We start from the raw sequence: 26,044 nt of genomic DNA, 5'->3' as shown, positions 1-26,044 counted from the left end.
TAAAATTATACCATCAGTAAAAATATTAGTGTTAGTGATTTAAATCATCTTAGACTGCTTTGTTTCTCAGTGATCTGAGTGACAGTTATGAATATATTAGAATCCACATTTTAAAAAGTAAAATGCCAAATACAGATTATTAACTGATAATTACGTGGTGATCTGGTTTCCAGGGTCATCGAGTAACTTTTTTTTTAACTTTAGAAGAGGATGTAAAAAGAAATACTTTATTTAAGATCAGTTTATATTTTCTTCTAATATTGAATTAGAAGACATGCTTCTAATTCATAATGGATTACACATAAAAGATTCTTCCACTTATGTATCATATATACTCAATTTTATTTATATTGTCTTAGAAAGTTCTGATCTTGCTGACTCTCTGTGTCTGTATCTGTAGCACTAAGTCAAAACAAAACAAAGAACACAATTAAAAAAAGTTAGTTTATCATGTAACTCAGGGCAGAGTAAAGTTGGAGAGGTGAGGATAGCTTATGTTTTGTCCTGAGGAAATGCTAAGAGGCTTAGTTTGGAAGACTGCTGAACAAGGTAAAGGGTGTAGACTGAGATATGTTTGCAGTTTAGTTTTGTATTTTGGGGTGGGGGTGGCATTTGAGCATAGATGAGGGTGGCAGTTTTTATTTGTTAATCATCAGTTCTTTATAAACCTGAATTTCAGGGGGGCAGGGAGAGAGAGAGAGAGAGAGAGAGAAAGTGTGTGTGTGTGTGTGTGTGTGTGTGTGTGTGTGTGTGTGACCTATTAAGACTGTGTACTCTTAACCAATTGAAAATAGAGCTTCCGGGCAGCCCTGGTGGCTCAGTGGTTTAGCACCGCCTTTAGCCCAGGGCATGGTCCTGGAGACCCGGGATCGAGTCCCACGTCGGGCTCCCTGCATGGAGCCTGCTTCTCCCTCTGCCTGTGTCTCTGCCTCTCTCTCTCTCTCTCTGTGTCTCTCATGAATAAATAAATAGAATCTTTAAAAAAAATAAAAGAAAGAAAGAAAATAGAGCTTCCTTTTCATTAAAAGGTTTCTTGGTAATATAGTGGAAAAGGAATTTTACTTCTGTTTTTACGTGCTTTCCAAATGCTTATTGTGTTATATACGCTTTTTTTCAGACACTTAAAACTGTTAGGGGCGATTTTAAGGAATTATCTAATCTTCAGACCACAAATATGAAGTAGCTACTTTTAAGTACCCATTTTCCTTAGTGAAGAAACCAAGGCTAAGAGAGAGATTAAACATTTTGCTTAAGATCAGTTCATTTAGCTAACAAGTGAGGGTTGAGTTCAAAGGCCCCCTCCTAACTACTATACTCTGTAGTCTTTTAAAAAATTACGAAGTATTCATTTGATGAACCACAATGGTTTATATTTAATAATGATCTAACATTATAGGGGCACTTGGGCAGCTCAGTCAGTTGGCTCAGGTCATGATCTCAGGGTTGTGGGATTGAGCCCTACCTACATTGGGCTCTGCTCTGGACGTAGAACCTGCTTAGTTAGAGAGTTCTCTCTTTCCTTCTCCCTACTCACACACTGTCTCTTCCCCACATAAAAAGAAAAAGAAAAAGAAAAGAAAAAAGAAAAACGAAACATTATAGAACTGGGTTGAATTTGGTATTGAATGTGCATTATTTTCCTCAAGTCTTTTTTGCTCTGAGGCTGTTACATTGTAACTTGCGGCTATTATGTTTTAAAAAGAGATATATTTTTTAGTTTTTATGGAATCAAATTGAACCATAAACAAAACTAAAAACTTGACCAAAATATAAAAAGAATTTTTAAAAATGCTTTTGAATAGAATAGTCATAGAAAAAGTTTCTCAATGTATGATCATGATTTTATTGAATTTGAAATTATTATAGTGATAGTGAAATTTTACTGGACTATACTACTCAACCAGCCATTGCTCTATTATAAATTAATTTCTAAGAAACATATAAATATTTTTAATGTTTTTTTTTAATTTCAAAAAACATACATTTTAACTGTAGCTGACATATAAAAAGATTTGACTGCATTCTCCTTAAATATCTGTTCCTTCTTATCTGGTATCTATATCGAGGTGTTTCAATTGAGTTAGCCTCTCATGAGTAACACAACTTGTCATGGAGTTTAGAAAGTTCCTACTTTGGAAAGCGTAATACCAAATAAACATGAAGAAATAATTTTTCACTGTTTTTTCCATAATTTTTGATGTTTTTAAAATTTACTAGCTTTTATATCAAGCAGGTCTGTTAAGCAGTAAAAATAAAGATCCTTTTGTACTCAGTTCATCTGAAGTTTTTTCTAGATTCTAAAATACAAATTCCATGAGATTTTACATAATAAATATTTTGGTTTATGCAGGATACTACTGTGCCATAACAGGCAAGTGATATGATAAATTCATACCAAAACCCTTTCTCTGTTTAGAAAGGTTAAATTTGTTCTAATATTTAGATCTTGTATTTGTTTATTGAACAAACCTTAACATATACATTCTTAACACTTTTATAAATACTAACTTCTTTAACTTTATAACATCATCATGGAGTGTTAGGTACTGTTATTCCCATTTTACAGATGAGGAAGGTGACTTAGAGATATTAACCATTTGTCCAATAGGTAATTTATGGTAGAGCCAGCTTTCAAACCACCCTAGCATTCTGGCTCTAGAATCTATACTCTTAACCACTGCAGTGTATGCTACCTGATTTTCAATTTTTGTCTTAGGTGTGAATGTTGATTTTAAATCAGAATATAGAAAATTGATCCACTACCTAGATATCAAAAGATCATGTGTCTTTCATCTTTGTGTCTTTTCAGCATGTTTACTTGGCCATACCGCATATTTATATCAAATCTTAATTTAAAGAAGAAAAAAAGAAATGTTAATTTTTTTAAACCCTCACTGTGTCTCTTTTTTAAAAATGCTAATGATTCTTAAAATGGACATACTTTAAACTCCTTTAATTGATCATTGTATGCAGAAACTATTTTTAACAGGGATCAGCAGGAATCATGTTTAATTTCTAGAACTTGAATGCTAAAGATCAGAGTTTCCATTCTTTATAAGGTTCCTCAAATCTTACGAAAAAAAATAGTTACGTAATATAACTAGAAATTACCTTCAGAGTTCATGTATGTGCCACAGGCTCTCTACTTCTCATGTGATTTTATTGAATCAAGTGTGTCCGGATATACTTTTTTTTTTTAATTTTTTAATTTTTTTAATTTTTATTTTTTTCAGATATACTTTTTTAAATCCATTTTTGTTTTCTTTTTTGTCCAAGTAAGTTCTACATCCAACGTGGGGCTTGAACTCGTGACCCTGAGATCAGAAGCTGCATGCTCTACTGACTGAGCTAGCCAGGCTCTCCTTGTCTGGATATATTTAATATATTTTAATACCATTTACTGTGCCGTTATCAAAATTTATTTTAGGAAACATCAATAAATAATAATTTGAAGGAATTATTTGAGATTGTTTTACTATAACTAATAATAGCATTGCTCTAATCTTTATTTTGCTGGAATGGTGTAATGAAACATATCTGGGTATTCTACATAGAGTAATTAGTAATCATATAGAGATTTTTAAGAACCATTGGTTTTATATGAAATAGTAAATCTGGCTGAAGATTAGAGTAACCAGTAAGTTAAATATTTTCTGTATTTGATTGTATGAAATTTTGATTGACTCTTAACAGCCTCTAAAAGTGAGAAAGTACCAGTTCTTTCATGGGTGTAAAACTTGTGTTCCCATCCTCTCCTTTTTTTTAATCGCATTTTTTTTTCATGTATTTCTGAACTGCTTATTTTTATTCACAAACTTTTAAAGGCTTTTCTTGAACTTGGAATAACTGGTTCTAGTCCATTTCAAAAAAGAGAAAAATAAATATTGCCTTATGTAATTTTGCCTTTTTTCCAATTTTTAATAATATATATCCATGATTATCCTTTAAAGAGAATAGGCATTAAATTCTACTTTGATGTCAAGACTGAAATTATAAAGTATGTAAAATTATGTTTTGCCTTTAATGGTATAGATATCATTTAGATATTTTTTCTCTTATTGGTTTTGCAGTACACAGAACTGTTTAATCACAGTAATTTAACAAGAAAAATTGAAGAGACCAGGAAAAATGAGTTAATAGTGATTTACTGCCATTAAAGCATTCTGCTTAAAATGCCTGCATTCTGCTTATGTGAAATTTTAAGCAGGTTATTTAATATTTTACTGATTATTCTCATTCTTCCTAAATGCTGTCCTTTTTATTTTTTTATTTATCCTTTTTGTATCTTATGTGTGACCTGTCATGTTTAGAGAATGAGATGTTTTGGGCAGCCCGGGTGGCTCAGCGGTTTAGTGCCGCCTTCAGCCCAAGGCCTGATCCTGGAGACCTGGGATCGAGTCCCACGTCGGGCTCCCTGCATGGAGCCCGCTTCTCCCTCTGCCTGTGTCTCTGCCTCTCTCTCTCATGAATAAATAAATAAAATATTTTTAAAAAAGAGAGAGAATGAGATGTTTGGAATTATGAAGGTTATGAAGGTCTAAGAAAAGGTTAGCCCTTGAAGTCCTAATGATTTTCAAAGTAATTTAATTCTTTAATTGTAATTAATAGGTCCACATCCCTTTTTTTTTTCTCAGACAGTTGAGGTATCTTTTTTTACTTGCATTCCAACTCAGTAAAAGTTGCTTTTTTCCATTAATATTGCATCTGTCTTATGATTCTTTATTTTTTCAGTCTTACAAAAATTGGATAATCATGTTAATAATTTACAGAATACTTTTACATTGAATATAATTTTAGCATTTTTTTATAAGTCAGAATCATAACATTTGTCATGTACAAAATGGTATATTTTATGGTATTGTGGGCTAAATGAAAATTTTCTTTAGAATGTAAACCTGAACGAGCTCTTAACAAAGCTCTGGGCATCTCCCTCCCTTTCAGGTTTCTCTTTCTAGATATATGACAATGTATGTGACTTATTAACCAGTGTAACATAACATGACTTTAGTGGTACATTTTCTTTCAGAAAGCCATCACCTATATTATTGTTATTACTTCCTTGATTAATGGTATTCAAAACACCTATTTTTTTATTCTATACCATGTTAGTTATTGTTAATTTAACCCAAACTTCTGCATCAGTTAATTTGCCTCTTGATGTATTGCAAGGCAGGATAGTGTTCCTTACCATTTGGGGATTGTGTAGGTGTTTAATAGGAAGGTAGAAGCCTCACTTCAGAATTTTTAAATTATTTCATTATTGTCTTTAGAAGATTATCATAAGATATTAGTTGATGAAGTTACCCACTGTTAAGTTCCCCCCAGGAATTTGACAAGCCCTTTTTTCTTAGCTTTATATATTATATTTCTTTCATAGTTTGAACTCAGATTTGCCCTGTGCCTTAGGACTAAGCTTCTAGTGAGCAGGGACTGTATTTACTTATCTTTGTCTACCCTGGAGTACCTGGCAGAGTACTTTGAACATAAAAGGTGCTTAATAAATGTCAGTTGAACAGATGTTTTATAATGTGTGTGTGTGTGTGGGGGGGGGAGATAACAATATTTTACTAATCCACTAAAATCTCCCATGCTTATCTTTTTTCAAATTTTGTTTGTCTCTTTATTCTCTGTTTAAGATTGGCACTGCTTTCCTAAATTACTCTTTAACCCCCAGAAGACTTTGAGGAACCTAATAAACCTCATCATAAAGCATACTCTTCATCATAAAGTTGACTCTTCTAATTGTCACTAACATAGCACATAAGGCAAAAAAGACTTAACATTATGTTGACCTCAGTTGGCTGTGCCTTAGGACTGCTTTATGATGTAATGCAGAAAGCAAGATTTTGTTATCCAAGATCGCCTTGGTTTTTTTAAAGCCAGTCCTTATCAGTTATTGGCTTGTATGACCATTGGAAGGTTATTTCTCTAAGCCTTTGTCTCTTTTTTTCTGAAATCAAACATAATAATCCCTTCCCTATAAACCTGAAATGAAGATCAAACACTATTACACAGTCAGAGCTGTCACTCATTTAAGTATTCATTTCCTTCTTCATTGTTGTAGTTGGTGCATCTCTCCCTTGTGGCCATCCCTGATCTCTGCAGTCAGTAGCTCTGGTCTCTGCCAGCCTCTTCTGCAGAGCAGCTTTTGCGGTCTCCCTCTTCATCACTGACTAGTAGGCTTTTTCTTATTTCTTGACTCTTACTGATTTTGCCTTTTGTCTCTTGTTACTCATTTTTTATAATGGAGTTTGGTTTTTAGAGTTAGTGACCTCCTGGGAGAAAATGCCTTTCCTTTTTGTGTTTATTACATAAATATAAATATCACATAAATATATAAACACAATAAATATATATTTCTTTTTTTAATTAAATATATATTTCATATTTTATTAGTAATAGCTGAATCTCTCACCCTGTATAGCTGTTGTCATTCATTTAGCTATCCTTTATTGTTTCCTAGGCAAAGCATTACTTATAGGTGGAGAATGCAGACATAAATAAGACATGTTCATAATCTTCCAGGAATTTACAGTTATAATACCAAAAAAATTACTCAGATAATGTACATTTTTGTTTCATACTAAAAGTCTTCAAAATTCAGTCTGTATGTTATACTAGGATCATAACATCCTAGTTTTTTCTGGGACTTGCCTGAATTTAGCACCAGAAGTCCTTCATGCCAGAAACCTCCTCAGTCCCAAGCAAATCCAGGATGGTTTGTTACCCTATATCTCAATTTGGATTTTATTTAGATTTGATTATATGTACAATTAAGAAAGTAGATTTATTTACTCAAATTGCTCCCTACTAAAAAATTCTCTAATAGCCAAATGAGTATCAGTTTTTAAATTTAAATTAAAATAAAATTTAAAATTCAGTTTTCCAGGCACACTAGCCATATTTCTAGTACAATAGCCACATATTGCTAGTAGTTACCTTTATTCAGTAGTACAAGTTTAGAGTACTGAAAGTAAAAGGGCTTCATTCATGAAATAAATATTTTAAACTATAATAGAATATGGCCAGTAAACCCAGATTGGTCATTATCATCAACAGAAGTCAGAAGTAAATCATAATAAAGCATCATGTGTCAATTTTAATAGTCTCTTTTTCAAAATACTCTGTATATTACCTATTTTTGTTGTTGTTCCTTTAAGTATTTTGGGGCTTCATTCTCAACTGGAGAACATTACTTGAAAACAGTTTTTTTCATATCAAAGCTTGCTTTTTTAGCTTTGATAGTGGGCTCAGAACAGCTAATTCAGCCTCACAGCGCAGGATTTTACTTGTGTTCTGAGGTCTTTCTACTCTGGCTGCTAGGAACCAAACTATGACCAGCCCTGTGGAAGCTCTGAGTGTTGTTATGCCTTCTGGTGGTCTTTCCTTGGCCTCTCATAATTTTCCTCATGCATAAGTGCTGATCAGAACTCTGCTGAAAGGCTTAACCAAAGACCCTCTGCAGATATCTAAGAGTAGTGTGTCATGTTTTCCTCTCCAGTAGTCTGCCCCATGAATTCTAGCCATCCTGATTGCTCCAAACTCTGTCTTCTCAACTCAGGGAGATTGCCAGGTTGTATTTGGGTACCCTGTCTGCACAGCAGCCTTGAAACTCTCCAGGCGATAAAATTGAATTTAATCATTTCTATCCTAAGAGATGACTGCCATGCACTGCCTGTCTAAATTACACGATCATTTCAAATAGTTCATCCTCCTCTTTTCGGTTGAGATAGGAAAACAAATCTTTTCTATACTACTCTATTAATGGCTAGAAGCAAAAGTTAGTTCAACAGTATTTCTTTTAATCATGTAGTTGTAAATAGCATAAGGTTGAAAATCATACTTTTTTTCTTCATGCTTCCTTTAAGAATTGCCCATAAAGTTCAAAGGTTATTTTATAGTCTTTACAAAAATCACAAGTTAGCCACTGATGGGAAAAAACAACTTAATATCCAAATGTTTGATACAGTAGAATGGTACATCTGTATCTGTATTTGGTAGAAGTATATATTATATAATTGATGTTATCATTTTAAAATTAAGCTAATCAAAAAAATTAATTTTTTGTAGACTGAAAGCAATCATGATACGGCGCTAACACTTGCCTGTGCTGGTGGTCATGAGGAACTGGTACAAACACTGCTAGAGAGAGGAGCTAGTATTGAGCACCGAGACAAGAAAGGTAGGGTGTACTTCTGTTGTTTTGTTTTGTTTTGTTTTATTTTGTTTTGTTTTTTTTCTGGAGTATTTGTGTTCTGTGAAGAACTCCGACATCCAGCCCTATTGTAATAGTTGGATATAATGAAAAAGAGTAGTTTTTTTGCTTAGCATGTAATGAGAAGATCATTTTTTTCCAGGTTTTACTCCACTTATCTTGGCTGCTACAGCTGGTCATGTTGGTGTTGTGGAAATATTGCTGGACAATGGTGCAGACATTGAAGCCCAGTCAGAAAGAACCAAGGACACACCGCTATCTTTGGCTTGTTCTGGGGGACGACAGGAGGTAACATTTTCTGCAGTGTAATGTTTGTCCATCTGTTTAGCAAATATGTTTTAACTTATATGATTTGATGGGAATAATGGATTAACATCCGGGTTTATCAAAGTAACAGTTCTTTTGCTAATAAGTAATAATTTCAGGTATTGTGTTAGCATAAGCTATCATGTCAGAAAAATCATGTTTATCATTCTATTCATCTAAAAGTAGTACCTGCCATGGTAATCCCTGTGTGTTGCATTCAGGCTAGAGCTTGATTAAGATGTTCCAAATAAAATCAGTAAACTGATAAGCAGAGCCTATATTCACTCATCTTTTCCTCTCCCAGAGTACCTGGCATGAAAGGTATTTAAGCTCAGCCTCTGTTGCTCTCTGTGTATAAGATTAGTAGAGAATTAAGAGCATTCAATTTTTAGTTGTTCTTTTCATTTTTCCCCACTCTTCAACTGTGGAAGATTCTCAGATAAGATTGTATGACCTTTTCATTTTTTAGGAAGGGTAGAATAGCTGGTATGATTGGGTATAACCCAAAAAGTGACAGCTTTATACACATGTGTCTTCTTCTGGAATTTAATGATCAATTGGACAACCTGTTTTTTTAAATCTGTTTGTTAAATCCAGTTTTAAGGATTTTAATTAGCCGATTGTGCTGTTTCAATTAGGGAGTTGTTGAATTTTAGATTTAAGAAGTACCCTAAGTCCTGAAGGTCAGTTTCTTACTCAGATTAAGTTTTTTTTTTTTTCCCCCACCATTGTTACAAAGTTCTCTTGTTTATCAATCCTGAGTTATGCCTTCCCTGAATTTCTCCACTATTCTTAACTCTATTCTTTGAGCTAATGGGAAGAGGTGTTTTTACCCTCTTGTATCCATAAGTATTTGAGTATGTATTTGCCAGTTACCTGGTCTCTTTTTGAAGTGTGTCCTGTTCTTTTGATTGTTAGCTTGAGGATGCCTTTTCTAAATCCCTCACCTGGCTGTTTTATCCATTATGTCAGTATCCCTCCTGAAATATTATATGTAAAATGATTCTGGCCAGTGAAGTGGTAGATTATCACCTCCATATTTGTGCATCTTAAACTGCCTCCTGCTCTTTGCCTGTCATATCACATCAAGTTATATTGAACTCTAATCAGCTAAACCCATTAGAGTTTTTAATAAACCAGAAGATAAAAATTCTTTAAGAGGTAGAATAATTCTTGCACAGAAAGAATGTGAAATCTAATAAAATGGTGCATGTATAGAAAAATTAATGATCCTTTATCTTGTGGATTAAAAAGAATTGGAGACTAGTAATAATATAGTCTTTTTTTTCATAAAAATTTTGCTTTGGCTAGTTTATAATTTTATATGTACAATTTTGCTCCTTTATATTTGGAGTAGATAATTATATGTGTGGGTAGTTAGATGCACTTGTTTCTACAGATGTTCTGCATAGAAGACAACAAAGAACCTGTCTTTACTGTGCTGTTCCTTCTGGTTGATAAAGTGAATTCATTGTATCATTTTCTCCCACATTTCACAGAAGTAGTGATGGGTATTTTAAAAGGATAGGAAGTAAGGTAGTAAAAGGTAGTAAAAAAATATGCTGCTTAATTTGATAAATAATCTCTGCCACATCGGAAAATGTTGAGATCCCCATTAATCTTAAATTAAAATGTTATGGCAAAAATTTTTACAAATAATAACAACGTTAAATTGAAAAACTTAGTTGGAAATGTAAATGCTTCTGTTTTGGTAAAATTTTGATTTAACTGAAATTTTCCATCATTATATAACTCAAAATAATTCTTGCTTTATATAATAAATTTTTCAATGTTGAATTAATAAGAAATAAGTTTATTTCTTTCCTTTCAAAGCAATATTAAAGCCCCTAGGATACTATAATATTTATATATTCTTATTAAAATGTAACAAATGAAGTTATAACAGATATAGAAGTCTTTTAGGGTAATAATTTTGCCTATAACACTCTGTTGCTTTGATTTGGTGTCATTGGGACAGTTAAGTATTTTAAAGTAATCAAACTGTGGAAACTCATTTTACTGTAAAATCACAAACTAATTTCTTTTATATTGAGTGTTTATTACTTCCTGGGAATAGGCCATTCCCTTTGAGAGATAACTAAGATCAGTTATCTTTGCATAATGGAATTAATAACTTTAGAAATTTGATTAGGGTTTTTTACTTTTCTTGCTTAAGGGACTCTCTGTAAAATGAAACAGCCTAAAGCCATTTTTTGTTCTTTTTATAACCTTGACATACAGGCCACCTAGACTTTACTGGCTCTAAGGGCAAAAATGTGGTGGACAGAAGTCATAATCTAAAATTGGTCATAGCTTTATTCAAATGAATAAAGTTTCAGGTTATGTGTTAAGACAAAGCACTGTTCATTAACATTACTTGTTACTTCCCAGTTAGTATTTTAGGATATTTTTCTAGTACACAGCTCTTACCTTGTTCTTAGATCTTGGATAATCACAGTGTTTGAGAGTCATTTTCGTGTATTGTGTAGCATTCCATCATATGAATATACTACAGTTTATGTATTCTCCTACTGATGAACATCTTTGTAGTCTCTAGTTCATGGCAATTTTGAATAAGTTGAAAAGTTGCTCTGAACAATCTTTCAGAAATACGTTTTCACTGTTCGTGGGTTCTACATAGCAGAATTTCTGGGTGTATGTTTAGTTTTATAAGAAATTACTAGATCTTTTCCTAAAGTGGTACAACCATTTATACTCCCACAGATAATAAGTGAGTCCTGGTTGCTCCACATCCTTGTCAAGATTGGTATTGCCAGTCGTTATGATTTTAGCCATTCTAGTTGCTAAAAAATATTCACAATTTAATTATGTATTGGCATCTTCTGTCCATTATGCCATTTAATGCACAAAACAGCTCTTTAACATGCGTACTAGTATTTTCACCTTCATTTTACAAAACATGTGATTTCATCTATATGAAGATGTAAGATAGATGAAGCTATTCTATAGGCGAGATTATCTTGAAAAGGGGCATGAGTAAATAACAGAGATTTAAATTACATTAGCTTTATGTATTTGTCGGTTCTTGAGTTTTGAGCATTTGCTCTAAGTTACAAATTTTACCCCGGAGAAATGAAAACAAGTAATATTCTACATAATGGTACACATGCTGATGTATTTGAGGAAAATTACAGCTGTCTGCAATTACTTTGAAATGAAATGCATCAAAAAATGGACAAATAGATGTGATAAAGTAAGTATAGTAGAATATTAATGGTAGAATCCAGGTAATGATCTAGATTTAATGATTTAATAATCAATGATTTAATCTCAATATGTAAATTTCTCAAACTTTCTGTGTGTTTAAAAATTTTCATAATAAAATGTTGCTGAAAAATAAGTGTTAGCTTTATTCCAAGTTTTTAAACATTTAGTTATTGATTATAAATTTAAACAAATATTTCAAAGAGGGGTGCCTGACTGGCTCAGTCAGTAAAGCATGAGACTCTTGATCTCAGGGTTGTAAGTTCAAGCTCCACGTTGGGTGTAGAGATTACAAAAAAATATGTAAAACTCTTTTAAAAAATTATAAAGACACTTACATATATAAATGAAAAAATTTTACTCTATTTTACTATGTGATAGAATAACATAAATAGTAATTTCTAAAATAACATTGCACAAAAACACAGTTAGGTCCAGCAGCTCTGAGATCCAGAGCTTTCATGAATACAGTGTCGTTTTAACAAATTCCAATGGATTTAATTGAGAAACAAAGGACTTTCCTCTTTTTTTCTTATAGGATTTATCAGAAAAATAAATTAGAAATGCACACCTTGCAGATTGTTTCACCATAAGAAGAAAACACAACTTTTCCTCCTTTCTTTTCAGGTGGTGGAGCTATTGTTAGCTCGAGGGGCAAACAAAGAGCACAGGAATGTTTCTGATTACACACCTCTAAGCCTGGCTGCTTCTGGTGGCTATGTGAACATTATCAAAATATTACTCAATGCAGGAGCTGAGATTAATTCTAGGCAAGTTTTATTTTCTCCCTATAAGCCCCCCAAGAGTGTTATGCTAAAGCTATTTGTAGAACATGTATATTTTTAATGCCATATTTTATAGGAAATGCCTTCATTACAAATCTAGAATCCAAATTGTTGGAGATTTTTAAGATTAATTTTATTTAAGTATTTAAAACTATTGATACAGAACTTGAAAAAAACATCACTTATTCTAATTCTTATGGTACTAAAAGTAAACCGTTTTCTTAGGAGTTTTTATTAAGTAAGTGTATGCTTTAGGATGGAAAGTCCATCTTAATAACCTAATAAATTAATAATCATTTTTCAGCCCAAGTCACTATGTTGAATGAGATACAGAAAGTATTCTAGTTCTAGATAGTTAAAGATTTCTAATGGAGTCTTGGGTAGTATCTCATAGACTTACTAGGGCTGAGAAAAATTATTATTTTAAATAATCCTCCAAAACAAGGAATCTTAAATAAATCCTGAAGTAGAATTCTATAGAACTCATCCAATTTTTCTGGGGCATTTAAAATTTATATTCTTTCCTTTTGTTCTTCCCATACCTCCACCCCCAGAACTGGTAGCAAATTGGGCATTTCTCCTCTGATGTTAGCAGCTATGAATGGGCACACAGCTGCTGTTAAGCTCCTGTTAGACATGGGCTCTGACATAAATGCTCAAATAGAAACCAATCGGAACACTGCCCTTACCTTAGCCTGCTTCCAAGGAAGAACTGAAGTGGTTAGTCTTCTACTTGATAGAAAAGCAAATGTGGAACACAGAGCTAAGGTAAGAAAAAGTCTGAGATTTATATGTGGATTTAATACTTCAATGTTTAAGGTGTACAATGGCATTATGCTAAATCAGAAATCATCTGTGTCCTCAGTCAAGCACTCGCTCTTGAAAATAACGTCAACAATAAATTTTTATAGGTAAAGATGACATTAGGGTTGTCAGCTAGAAAATATGTACTATGAGAGAGAAGAGAGGAAACACCTAATAGTACCAGTTATATGCCAAGTGCTTGCATCTTAAACAAATTTTTTTTCACAATAAATTGATGTTACATAGAATTAATCGTTCAGTAGATCACACTGTAACTCAGGCTAGTAATGTCAGTACTGAAATTTAGTTGTGAATCTTTGCAACCACTATATCAAGTTGCTCCCCAGATTAAATATTCTTTAAACATTTTAGCTCTTTTCAGTCTCTTATGTGTCCTTGTTGTTGCTGTTTTCACCAAATCTAGACTGGCCTCACACCACTAATGGAAGCTGCCTCTGGTGGATATGCAGAGGTGGGCCGAGTTCTTTTGGATAAAGGTGCTGATGTTAATGCCCCCCCAGTGCCCTCTTCGAGAGATACCGCTTTAACCATAGCAGCAGATAAAGGGCATTATAAATTCTGTGAGCTTCTCATTGGCAGGTATGATGTTTGCATACCCATACATGACTGTGGTGTTACTAGTGATTACTATTCTCTCTGGGCATATTGTAATATTAAAAAATCAAATGTGACTACTTCCTCTATAAACTACAAGTGCATGTTTTGTTTTATTTTTTAAATCTACTTTATTTCCCATCTATCCAGAGCTATGCCACATTGTCTGATTTATTTCACTGCAACCTACTTCTTTTCTTCCTTTCTTGGATGTTTATACAGTTTTAAAGCACTATAATGAGCTGTTTGAATATCCAGCTGTTGTCATCCATATTTACATCTTGCACACAGTTTGTTTCCCAAAGACTATCACTTAACATCTTAAAAGCCTAGCAGCAATCTGAAATTTATTGTTGATTTTCTTGGTTTTTTTTGTTTGTTTGTTTTGTTTCTTTAAATAGCAGTTAGAGCTTTTGAGTGACAGTTACAGAACTGTTCAAGGTATCGGACAGGATCTGGAAGAATTCCCACTTTCAGTCACTTAGAAGTTGCCTACCAGTCTCCGAGAGATGCTTGTCTGCTTCACCGGATTCCCTACCTTAACAGCCTTAAAGACATTTGCATGGTGGCCTAAGCAGTAGTATTTAGTAGTGGCCACTAGCACCTGTTACTCACCTTGAGTCTTACTTACCATGATGCCCACTGTGTGCAAAACCTACGTGCTATTTTTAGATTCATTCTTTTCAGAAGCAACATAATACAAATACATGAATACAAGTAATCCAAAATAGAGGTGCCTTGTAAGATACTATTTGTGTTTTTTGCATACTGTTTATTTCATGCATCAATTATGCTAAACAGGATGTACTTTTATTTTTTTTTAATACACATTTTCTCAGGATTGAAACTCAGAATTATGCAGTCATTATTTTTAAAATAAGAAAAGCAATTATTAGTATATGATTATTTTTTAATATGATGACTTTTAAATTTGATTGTAAATTCTTCGTAATTTTGAGAGAAAAATGTATTTTAGTCCTTCAATATTAAAACTAATTTTTCACTATTACAGAATATTTTTCATAAGTTTATAGTTGATTTTTATTGTTACTGCTGTCATGCCATTTCACTTTAAACAATGACATCTGTGTCATTCATTTAGGGGAGCTCACATTGATGTACGTAACAAGAAGGGGAACACTCCATTGTGGCTAGCAGCAAATGGTGGACATCTTGATGTGGTTCAGTTACTGGTTCAAGCAGGTGCAGATGTGGATGCAGCAGACAACCGCAAGATAACTCCTCTTATGGCAGCATTTAGAAAGGTAGAAGTCTTTCATCCTCATTCACTTGGATGTTTTTCATTTAGGCTATGGAGGTGTATGGTTTAGTGATTACTAAAGACTCTCATTTTAGGATTTACACTAGTGATGAAAGAGGAAAAATAATATGCAAATAATCACTGTGATGGCAACACTGAAAGATAGATAATAGGTATCCCAGAAAAGCCATGAATATTAATATTGATAAATAAAGCTAAGTAAACTTGTAAAAAAGTTGTTCTAAGTAGTATTTCAAAGTGTAGTTGTAATCTTAATCTTTCATAAAGTATAAATCCAACTAAGTAATTAATTACTTATGGATGAATGTTTTCTTGTATAGCACAGCAGGGAAAAAAATTTTTAATCATTTGCTTTAATTTCTAGGAATAAGAGAAATAAATAATGAAAACCCAGCTACCAGTATTTTGAAATGACAAAATCGAATGAACTACTTTCAGAAGTAGAAATAAATTTTGTGAAGAAAAACTTTGTTTCTCTTCCTATAATGGATAGCACAGAGCTGTGTATAAGTAATTTGATTTAATAATTTGATTGGTCTTTTAAATGCAGTTTTAATTTCTCCTGGGAGAACTGGGTTACTATTTCAGGGTTTCTAATTCTGAGTTTTATCATTTTGAGACAGATAGGTAAAATCCCTTGGTAGACTGCAAATGATTTGTTGCATCAAAAAATTTTAATATATAATTGCAAGAAATCATCTCTCTCCTTTTTCTCTTACTATTCTCTCTGACTCCTGTGCTTTATTTATACCACCTCTTCCCTAGGCATTCTAGACTACCTAGATACTGACTCTCTGTATGTTTTTTCCTCACCAAACTTATGCTTTATCATTGACTATCTACTTCTTCTCCAAGCAAGCTAATATATCGTTATCAAGTTAATCTTCCTAACCTCTTCACTATGTTAGTATCCTCTTCTAGAACTTTTCCCTTTTTTGTCATCCTTTGAAATCCAGTCTTAGTTGTTATTCAAAGCCAACATAAATCTAGTGTCATAGAGCTCATCTCCCATTATGAGTCCCTGATGGTGGTCTTCTTGCTTGGTCTTTTTGTTGCTTGCTGCTCTCTCTCACATCACCTTTGTTCTCATCTCAGAAATACCCATGTCCTTCCTCATTTCCAGAGTTACGCATTCTTTAGGTATAGTTTAAATCTCTCCTTTAGGTACAGTTTAAATCTTTCCTTCTGCAAAAACTCTTCCAATTCTATTTGAGCTCACAGTAAGATATTTAATCTCCTAAAAATTGTAGTTCTATAATGTTATTTTTTTCATTCATTGTGACAAAAATTATCTTATTACTCTAAGAGGCATATATCTTATCTTTCCAAATAGGCTTAGTTCCTAAAGAACAGTGTTCATCTTTTATATTCTTTTGTATTCACTTCATTATTTTTTAGTACCTTATCATGTGCAACTGTAATGGTTGGGATATTATATATCGTGCAGAATGCAGCAGTTTCACTTGTAAGAAATGTATAATTTAACTGGGGATGTAAGATCCACACACAAAGTGGTAACTGTGTGAGGTGTCCCATATAATTTAAATGCTGTCAATGTTGGTGAGATATCAAGGAATGATGCAAATGGCATTGAACTATTTGTTAAAAGATAGAAATAGTTTTAAAAAATATAGATGGAAAAGAAGAGATAAAGATACTAAATACAAACAATCTGTTTAACCAGACTGGCTAATTTATAGGTGTTGTGTTCAAAGAGGAGTAGTGTAGATTGGAGAAAGTTAGAGTCTCTGAAGTGCTGGTCTAAAGATTTTGAACTTGGTAAACTGTGTTACAGTGAATATAAATATACCTCATGCTTTAGGAGAGCGTATTTTATTTTTATGCTCCTAGTACAGTGCTGTGCACTCAATTTTTGTCTGAAATAAAGAACAAAATTGTTATTTCTCCTCTTTAAGTGCTTAGAATTAGGATGCTCACTTATGAGTTAATTAGAAACAAATGAGGTTTTGGTGGTTTTTTTTTGTTTTTGTTTTTGTTTTCTTTTAGACATATTCCTCATTTCTTCATACTGATTTCTGGCTTATTTTTGTATTCATTGTTATTTAGAATTTTAGGTCAGGTTATTCTGTACTGTTTTTGGAGGGTGGAATGAAAGTGAACAGTGTAGATTTAACTTACCAGAACCAAAGTCTGTCTCCTTTTCATTTACAGTGCAAATAGTATCTAATTAAGACTTTATTTTGTGGCACTGATATCAAAGTAATCTTAGATAAGACAGACTATAGATTTACTGAATCCTATTAGAATCTGTTTTCAATCTGACATTGGTATCTATTTTTTAGGGTCATGTGAAGGTGGTGCGCTACTTAGTCAAAGAAGTCAATCAGTTTCCATCAGATTCTGAATGTATGAGATACATAGCAACCATCACTGATAAGGTAATATATGGATTAAATTCATCCCACTATATGAGCTAGGGATCTCATTTGGATGTACCCACATACACGTATACATATACACGTGCACACATGCCTGCATGTGTGTCTTGCACTAAGGAAAAAGCCTTAGTCTAAGCAATAATGTGTTATATATAGAAATTTTCATTTATCTGAGTATATGATAATGAAGTGTTCTATTTCAAAGATGCTTCAGATTATTTTCTTACCTAAGAAGCAATAAAACATTCTCTGTAATAGAATTTTATTTTTTTAAATAGTACTTGAACTAATTAAATTTTTATGTAACCGCTAAATAATCTAAAGCAAATATTGTTGTTATTCATTAATGTTATAACCTATATATATATGTTTACCTGAACTGATACCTTTTCTGAGAGGAATACTCTCAGTGGATTTTTTTTTTAATACCTAAACAAAACTGAGCATAGCACTTTTTACAGTCATGGCAAGAAAATTTAAATGTCTTTAGTTTAATATGAAAGTTGGAGTAATTGTCAGCTTAAGAATGAATTGGCCAGAATTTTTGCAGGAAAAGTAGGGAACGTTAAATAAATCCTATTAGAGATCTAATTGGGATATTTCCCTGGTGATGTTTTGACTTGGGGTTTATACTTAAGTTTGAATAAAATCCTAAGACACGCCTCTGAAAAATGCAAAAGAGGTCAATAAATTTAAAAATGTCTTTCTACTACATTTTTTCAGCAATTACTACATAATAGTGAGCACTCTTTTTTCATGGGTTTTATTTAAAATAGCTAATTCACTGTCTTGCCTGACTCTACATTCCTCTATGGTAATTATCATTCCTGGTTTTTTGGAGAGATGGGGAGATTAAAAGTAAGGCTTTAGTTTCAGTAGGAAATAGCCCTTCCCTGGTAAAGTAGTGTGTTCTAAGAATGAAATCACTGAGAAAAGTATGTAAGTACCCATGTCTACAGTTTCCTTAAGCATGATTCTTGCACATGAAGTTGTAGCAACAAAGCTTAAACCTTGAGAACAGTTCCTGTCCATTAAGTACTTAAAATTTTTTAAACCCATTTTCTTTGTTGACATTGACCTTTTCCTATAGCCTATTAACCAGCTGGCATAAATTATAGCAGCTTTGTTTGCTGTATGATTTCTTCCATTGAAATGTTGGAGTAAATAATTCTGGTTTCCAAAGTACCAGTCAAATGGATATTATTTTGAAGGACAGTAGAGGGTCTTTGCTTGTGTATTTTAAAAAACATATACTGGGGTGCCTGGCTGGCTCAGTTGGTAGAGCATGTATGTGACTCTTGTTCTCTGGCTCATGAGTTCGAGCCCCTGTTGGGTGTAGAGATTATTTTTTAAAGGTTTATTTATTTATATACACCATTTAGATTATGATTTGTACCCTTTTTTGCATTAGCACTGATTTTTATTTCTTTATGTTCATTCAAGTACCTTAATTATCTTCGTGTTTTCAGGAATCTCTCTAAATGTGAATTGTTTTTTGAGGCTGCAAACATCTTAATTTTTTATTTTAGGAGATGCTGAAGAAGTGTCATCTTTGTATGGAATCAATAGTACAAGCCAAAGATAGACAGGCTGCTGAAGCAAACAAAAATGCCAGCATTTTACTAGAAGAGTTAGACTTGGAAAAGGTAATGAAAACCTTTACATATGAAAAATACCTACTTTCTCCTTTGCCTTCCAAGCCCTAATTTATAATCTGTTGTTTTCTGGTTTTGTTGCATTTTGTTTTTGCCTTACCTTATACAGGTGTTTTTTCCTCCAAGTTTGTTGCAGGTAGAATTATGACTTTTAAATAACATTAAAAGAATTTTCTTTGTAATCAAATTAATGAAATTTTATTATAGGAATTGCATTGATCTGGAAGTCAGAAAACCTAGCCTCAATAATCAAGTTTAATCAAGTTTAGTCTTATCTCAACTAATGATCTCTTAATCCTCAACCAAACTGATCTTTCATTGATCTTAGACCCTCTGTAATTTGTTGCCAACAAATTTATCAGAAGTACCAAATGAATAACTATGACATAACCAACCAGTAAGTTACAACCACTTGGTAGAATGTTTAACGAATACATTTTTTTTTAATGGATGATTTCTCTTGTACTTTTCTCTTTCAGGCAGAACAACATCATAACCATGTATTCCCACAGGGAGTAAAATACTCCAACCAACATTTGGTTTTGACAGTTCCATAGCTCCTCCTTTCTCTCCTTTCCTTTCAATAACTTTGTACTCTAGAATGTAATACAGATAGTAATCACAGCAGGAAAAGAGTTAGCATACGTATTCTGCTGTATTTCATCTTTTATAAAAAGGTTAAAAATGCTATAAAATTTTTCTAACTGCTCTAAAATTTAACAAGTGCTGTTTAAATTTATAAAGGAGGGCAGCCCAGGTGGCTCAGCGGTTTAGTGCCACCTTCAGCCCAGGACGGGATCCTGCAGACCCGGGATCGAGTCCCACGTTGGGCTCCCTGTGTGGAGCCTGCTTCTCCCTCTGCCTGTCTCTCTCTCTCTCTCTCTCTATTATGAATGAATGAATAAATAAATAAATAAATAAATCTTTAAGAAAATAAATAATATTAAGGATATATGGTGATAATTTTAACCTTTTTGTTTTAAATCAGCTACATTCTTTTTGTACTTGCTGACTTTGTTAAACTATACATTTCAACTTACATAAAATATGAATTATTCTAAAGATTTTTTTCTAATTTAAATGTGAAAATACACTGTTATATTTCAGAAAATATATTTAATATTGAAGATTCTTCATTTTAAAAAAATCTGGCTTAGGAACACCTGGGTGGCTCAATGGTTGAGCATCTGCCTTCGGCTCAGGGCATGATCCTAGAGTTCTGGGATCGAGTCCCTCATTGGGCTTCCTGCATGGAGCCTGCTTCTCCTCCCTGTGTCTCTGCCTTTCTCTGTGTGTCTCTCATGAATAAATAAATAAAGTCTTTAAAAAATTAATTAATTAAAAATAAATTTTAAAATCTGGTTTAAATTCTAATCAAACTAGTTTTTTTGACTTTTGAAATTTTAAAAGAAAAAAAGGAAATTTTAAAAGATTATGAGCACACGGAGAGGTAGATATTTATAATTCTTATATAACTATTACTTGGCCTATTTTCATATTCAGTCTTATCTAATATTTATTTAATGCCTGCTACATACCACGCAATATTATGGGGCCAAGTTGTATGATAAAATATGTATTGTTTTAGTCTTCTCACTAAAAAATATTACTACCTTCCTTTTACAGATCGAGAAACTAAATCAGTGGGAAGTTAAGTAACTTGCTTAAGCTAGTGTAGGATTTGAACCTTTTTTTTTTTTTTTTTTCATTCCAGATTCCCAGGTTCCCACTCTTAATTGAATATCATCTACCATTTAGTTCTTCCCAAAGTATTATAATACCCTGTTTTGGCATTACTCTCCTATTTTTCTATCTTAGAACTGTCCTATCTCTAAGCAAGTTATTTCATGATATTGTTCCTTTTTGCATTTTTATAAATCTAGAAAGCATCCTTTCTATAGCAGAGTCATAGATACTGGTTTTTAAACAAAATCTTTAATTTTTTCATGCCTTTGATATTTACACATTACTTTAAACACATCTAGGAATTTATTGCATCTTTTTAGATTATAAAGTCAGGAAGCAACTTACAGGTGACATCTTTTTAAAAATATCTATTCTCAATCACCTTCAGTTTTTTTCTTTATTATAAACGATGTGTTCGTTTAAACTATGAAAGATAACTAAAGAAAAACATATGTCACCATTGTAACATTTAACTAAAGTTAAAAACCTGGTATGGTAACTGAAGTGTGCACCTCTGCAATTACCTATAAAGCCTTTTAAGAATGTACATGATCTGCCCACCCACAATACTTCTTTCACCTCTCTGCTCTTTTATATATATATTTAAATATATATTTATATGTGTATAAATATATAATGTATATGTATATATGTATGTAAATATATATTTATATACATATATACACATAATATATGTATAAAATATTTTTATAAAAATATATATAAATATATATTATGTATATATATTTTATACATATATATCTATTTTTTTTAATTACTTTCTTTGGTCACTGTGCTCCATCCATACTGACAGTCCTCTTTTTGCTCTTGGGTGCCATCTGCCTTGAATGTCCCTTCAGTTGCCTCTTACTTTATTTAGTCTCCCTTCTACAAGCACTCTTGCTATTCCTCTTCCTTTCTTTATTTTCACTGTATAACATTCTAAAACCTGTATTTAATTTAATTATCTTGTTCGATTCTACTACTACAATGCATATACCACAAAGTGGTGCCACAAATGATTATTCACAAAAAGGGAGGTAGTATACTTTTTTTTTAAAAAAAGAGTCATGTGAACACATTATTCTAATAACTTACTTTTCCTTCTCTCAGCAATTGATGGATATTGTCAGTTGATAGTGATTTAAATAAGTGCAGAATATACTCCATAGTAAGTTTGTTTCTAGTTTTTTTGCCACTACAAATAATGTTACAAAAAAAATCCTTATACATATTTCCTTATATTTGGTGCTTTTATTTTAGTAGAGTAAGTTTCTTCACTTGGCTCAATATATTTTAAATTTGATTATTCCAGAATATTTTCCTGCTGTTGTCAGCAACACAAGTATCATTTTTTTGAATTTTTTGCAATATTTCTTAACCTCAATGTTCATGCTTCAAGAACCTCAGATTTAAAGCAAGTCAAAAGGGGGGGATCCCTGGGTGGCTCAGTGGTTTAGCACCTGCCTTCGGCCCAGGGCATGATCCTGAAGTCCCCAGATCGAGTCCTACATTGGGCTCCCTGCATGGAGCCTGCTTCTCCCTCTGCTTGTGTCTGTGCCTCTCTCTCTCTCTCTCTCTCTCTCTCACTCATGAATGAATAAATAAAATCTTTTAAAAAATAAATAAATAAAGCAAGTCAAAAGGAACTTCCTTCAAATGTCATTGCATAGTTTTCCATAATATTAAATTCTAGATTACAGAGGAGGTTCTTCTGAACTCTGGCTCGGTATTTTTATTTGAAAAATTATCAGATTAGGATCTGATAGAGTTTGGTTCACTTTTTTACCTATGACTTATATATGGGAAAGTACACTTTTTTTGTTTTTGGTTTTTTGGTTTTTTTTTGTCCTTTGAAACAGTGTATTCTGGCCCCACCATTTCTGATGTAGGAACATCATTGGAGTTGGTTTTGTTGAATGGTCTAAGTTGAAGGTTCTTATGTACATAATTTATTGCTTATATAAAAGTGCTTATTTGGTCAGCCTTTCTAATTTGAAATTTTGGGCTAATAGGTTAATATAAACTGCTGCTGAAAATACTGCCCATTTTATTTATCAGCTTCCCTTATCCTTGTTCAGCAAACATTTTTTTATTAGGTGTTTATTATGTGGAAGAGTCCCCGCTTTGGAGCATTTCATCTGGTTGGACCGTGGAATTCTTTTGCAGTTAATTGCTTTTTCTCTTAGGACATTAACAATGAAGTTATTATACTCATGACTGTTGGTATCCTTAGTAGATATTGTTGGTCTGCCTTTTTGATATATTTGTTTCACCCCTCCACTTCTTGTTGTTTCTTCCCCTACCTTTTTCTTTGTAAAGTTGCATTACCTCTTAAGGGGCTATATAGGATGTATTTTTAAAGTATTCCTATTAGACATTTTCAGTTGTTTTTTTAACCATCGCCTGAGCTTTTAATATGCCAATACTACAATCTTAATTTTATACATTTCATTCTCTGATCATCTTTTTGGCTTTACTTCCTCTAGAATTCTCCCTCCAACAATCTTGACAACACTTTCTACCAGTATATTCTAGGATTCATTTATCCTACCATCCTTCACTGTTCCTTACTCTTTTCTGTCTTCTTACTCTGACCTGTACCCTAGTTACTAAATGTGTAGGAAAAAAATCCAAAAAACATTCAGCCCTGATGATGAATTTTACTTTGTTGGTGACAATAAATTCTTTAATGCTGCCCAGTAATTATACTGTATTTCCCTGGTTTAATTCATTCTCCCATTCATCTGGACCACTATTACTTCCTCTTTTATCCTCTGACTTCCAATCCATCCTCTCCTTCAGAACTATCAGGCTTTCCCCACTCCATTTCCCCACCCCACCCCCAATTTCTATTCATATTACTCTCAGTTACTAAATAAACATTTTGTAACCAGTCCATCTAGTGAACTAGATCTGGTTTCCCTTACTCAAAAACAGTCTGAGTGTTCTTTTTACTTTGTTGTATATATCATTTTCCCCCTTCTCTTGGGTCATTCATCACCTAAGTTTATTTTCCAGTCTTAAAAATCCTTTTGGTTCCTCCATCTCCTCCTTTAGAGCTGAATTCTACTGAGTCTGATAATCCAGAATTAATATTATCAAAGGACCAGCCTCCACTGACTGAACTCTGTAAGGCATGGGGGGCACTTGCCTACCTAAGACCCAGCCCCCAGAGACTAAGACCTATCTTAGCCCTTCAATCACATCTAGGCCAAATGGATTTGTTTTCTGATTTAAATTTGTCTATTCCTAAAATAGTTCTTTTCCTGCTTGATACCAATCAAAATGACCACCTATCACCAGACAAATTTAAGAAATCCAGCAAATCCAAAAATCCATCCTGGCTTAACCAAAAGTCTTAAATTTCACTTGTTATTTTGATCCACCATAAACCTTTCTTAAGGCTTTTCTGTCTATACAGACATTATATGGATAAAATGTGTTTTATTTCGCCACAGTTGCTTGGAAAATGTTTTTCTGGCATACCCCTCACCCCACTTCGACTTCTTATCTTTCCTTTCCACTTAACCTATTCATTCTGTCAAAGTCAGAGCTAGACAGGACAGCCTCACTGGAGTTCAGAGGGAGAAAGCACGTTTCCTGGGGACAGGCAGGTAGCTCCATTTAGGCAAGGTTCCAATGAGCAGAGTCACTTACACTTCTTTCTTTCAGACTCTTGGGTCAGGTATTATTCCTCTTCCTATGTAATGTACTGGAGAGTGAAGTTCACCAGTGTTTTCTTCTCAGTCCTTCTGCAAGGTGAAAAGCTTCTCTTTTACTGGTCTTCAGACTGGAATTTGTATACTTCTGGAGGACTAGCAAAACTCTCTAGGGTGACCTTGCAGACAATTTTTAGATCTTTAACTTCCTGTTGTATTCTTTGCAGAAATCCCTCTGCCTGAGAAAGCACCAGTGTTCTACAGATTCTCCTTAATTATTTCCCTTTTCAGGAACAAAAGATTTATCCTTCACCCAAGAGAATATAATTATGGTACACTGCCCCAGGGTGTAAAAACTTTCCAGGTGTACAAAACCTTTTAGGTACCTGACAGGGGTAATTTGAAAAGGCAAGAATGTCTAGCAAAAGCAGAAAACTTAAAAGATGAAATGAAGTCTAATTTGTCTTTTGACCTTATATTTGAGCTCTGGTTTCATTGGTTAGGATATTGTGACGTTTTCCATAAACTAAGTGTCATCGTTTTAATGCATGTATTTGAAATACACAGGTAATACACAGAACACTAGATTATGGGAAGGGGGTACATGGATTGAAAACGTCTTTTAAAAAACTGGAAAACAAAGAGTTTGAAGATAATTTTTATCAGTTTATGAATCAAAGAAGAAAATTTAATGTGAACATCACTTATTAAGAGATGTTATACTTTTAAAGTTATTCTTAATTTTTTAACTATTAAAGGAACCATTTTCACAAATAGAAACAATGGACAGTTATATTAAATTGAAAGCCACTATCTTCCTGCTACCTGTCTTCCAGTCCCATTCGAGAGTACTCAATAGCTTTGATTTGTATCCTCTTCAGTTTTTTTCTCAATTTCTACAAATAAAGCCATAAAAAGGGTTCCCTTCCCAATAAGTGGGATCATTGGTCTGCAATGTATATTCTTTTCTTCTAGCCAGTATAATTTGGGAGCAGAATACCAAGTATGTAACACTTGTAATAGCTGTCTAGTATTTTGTGAGTGTATACTTCTGTTAGCTTTTTCCCCGTACCCTTGGCATTGCTGGATTTACCTTGTTCCCATTTATTGCCATTATAATCAGTTTTACAGTGGAAATTTTTATTACAGCCATTTTATAGAATAAATTGTTAGGATAAGCAGCTTAAAATTTTCATAGGAAGTTTTCGAATTACCTTTCCTAAAATGTAAATATTTATGCCCACAGTGGTCTAGGAAGAAACTAATTTTCCCAAACTTTTGTTGATATATCTTTCTTAGTTTTGCAAAATTAATGAACAAAACATGGTAACTTATCTTTACTTATATTTCTTCTTTATTTATATTTCTTCTTAAGTGATTACAAAGCTATGTATCATTCACCCATTTTAA

The 26,044-nt window shown here is 33.0% G+C and overlaps 1 protein-coding gene across 7 annotated transcripts in view; it reads left to right on the top strand.

The window, feature by feature from the left end:
* ANKRD17 (ankyrin repeat domain 17) overlaps positions 1 to 26,044 on the top strand; it is a 153,824-nt gene that overhangs the window by 106,206 nt on the left and 21,574 nt on the right. For all 7 annotated transcript variants that reach the window (XM_038556309.1, XM_038556308.1, XM_038556304.1 and 4 more), the window contains 8 exons: positions 8,071 to 8,182; positions 8,358 to 8,503; positions 12,374 to 12,516; positions 13,086 to 13,299; positions 13,760 to 13,935; positions 15,053 to 15,215; positions 17,536 to 17,631; positions 19,161 to 19,277. In XM_038556309.1, coding sequence (XP_038412237.1) covers positions 8,071 to 8,182; positions 8,358 to 8,503; positions 12,374 to 12,516; positions 13,086 to 13,299; positions 13,760 to 13,935; positions 15,053 to 15,215; positions 17,536 to 17,631; positions 19,161 to 19,277 — 1,167 coding nt within the window. The remainder of the gene's footprint in view (positions 1 to 8,070; positions 8,183 to 8,357; positions 8,504 to 12,373; positions 12,517 to 13,085; positions 13,300 to 13,759; positions 13,936 to 15,052; positions 15,216 to 17,535; positions 17,632 to 19,160; positions 19,278 to 26,044) is intronic.

The sequence above is a fragment of the Canis lupus genome, chromosome 13, assembly GCF_011100685.1.
Source record: "Canis lupus familiaris isolate Mischka breed German Shepherd chromosome 13, alternate assembly UU_Cfam_GSD_1.0, whole genome shotgun sequence".
In the NCBI taxonomy this organism is placed as follows: domain Eukaryota; kingdom Metazoa; phylum Chordata; class Mammalia; order Carnivora; family Canidae; genus Canis; species Canis lupus.
The sequence above is the reverse complement of the archived record's forward strand: the minus strand, read 5'-3'. Positions and strand labels throughout refer to the sequence as shown.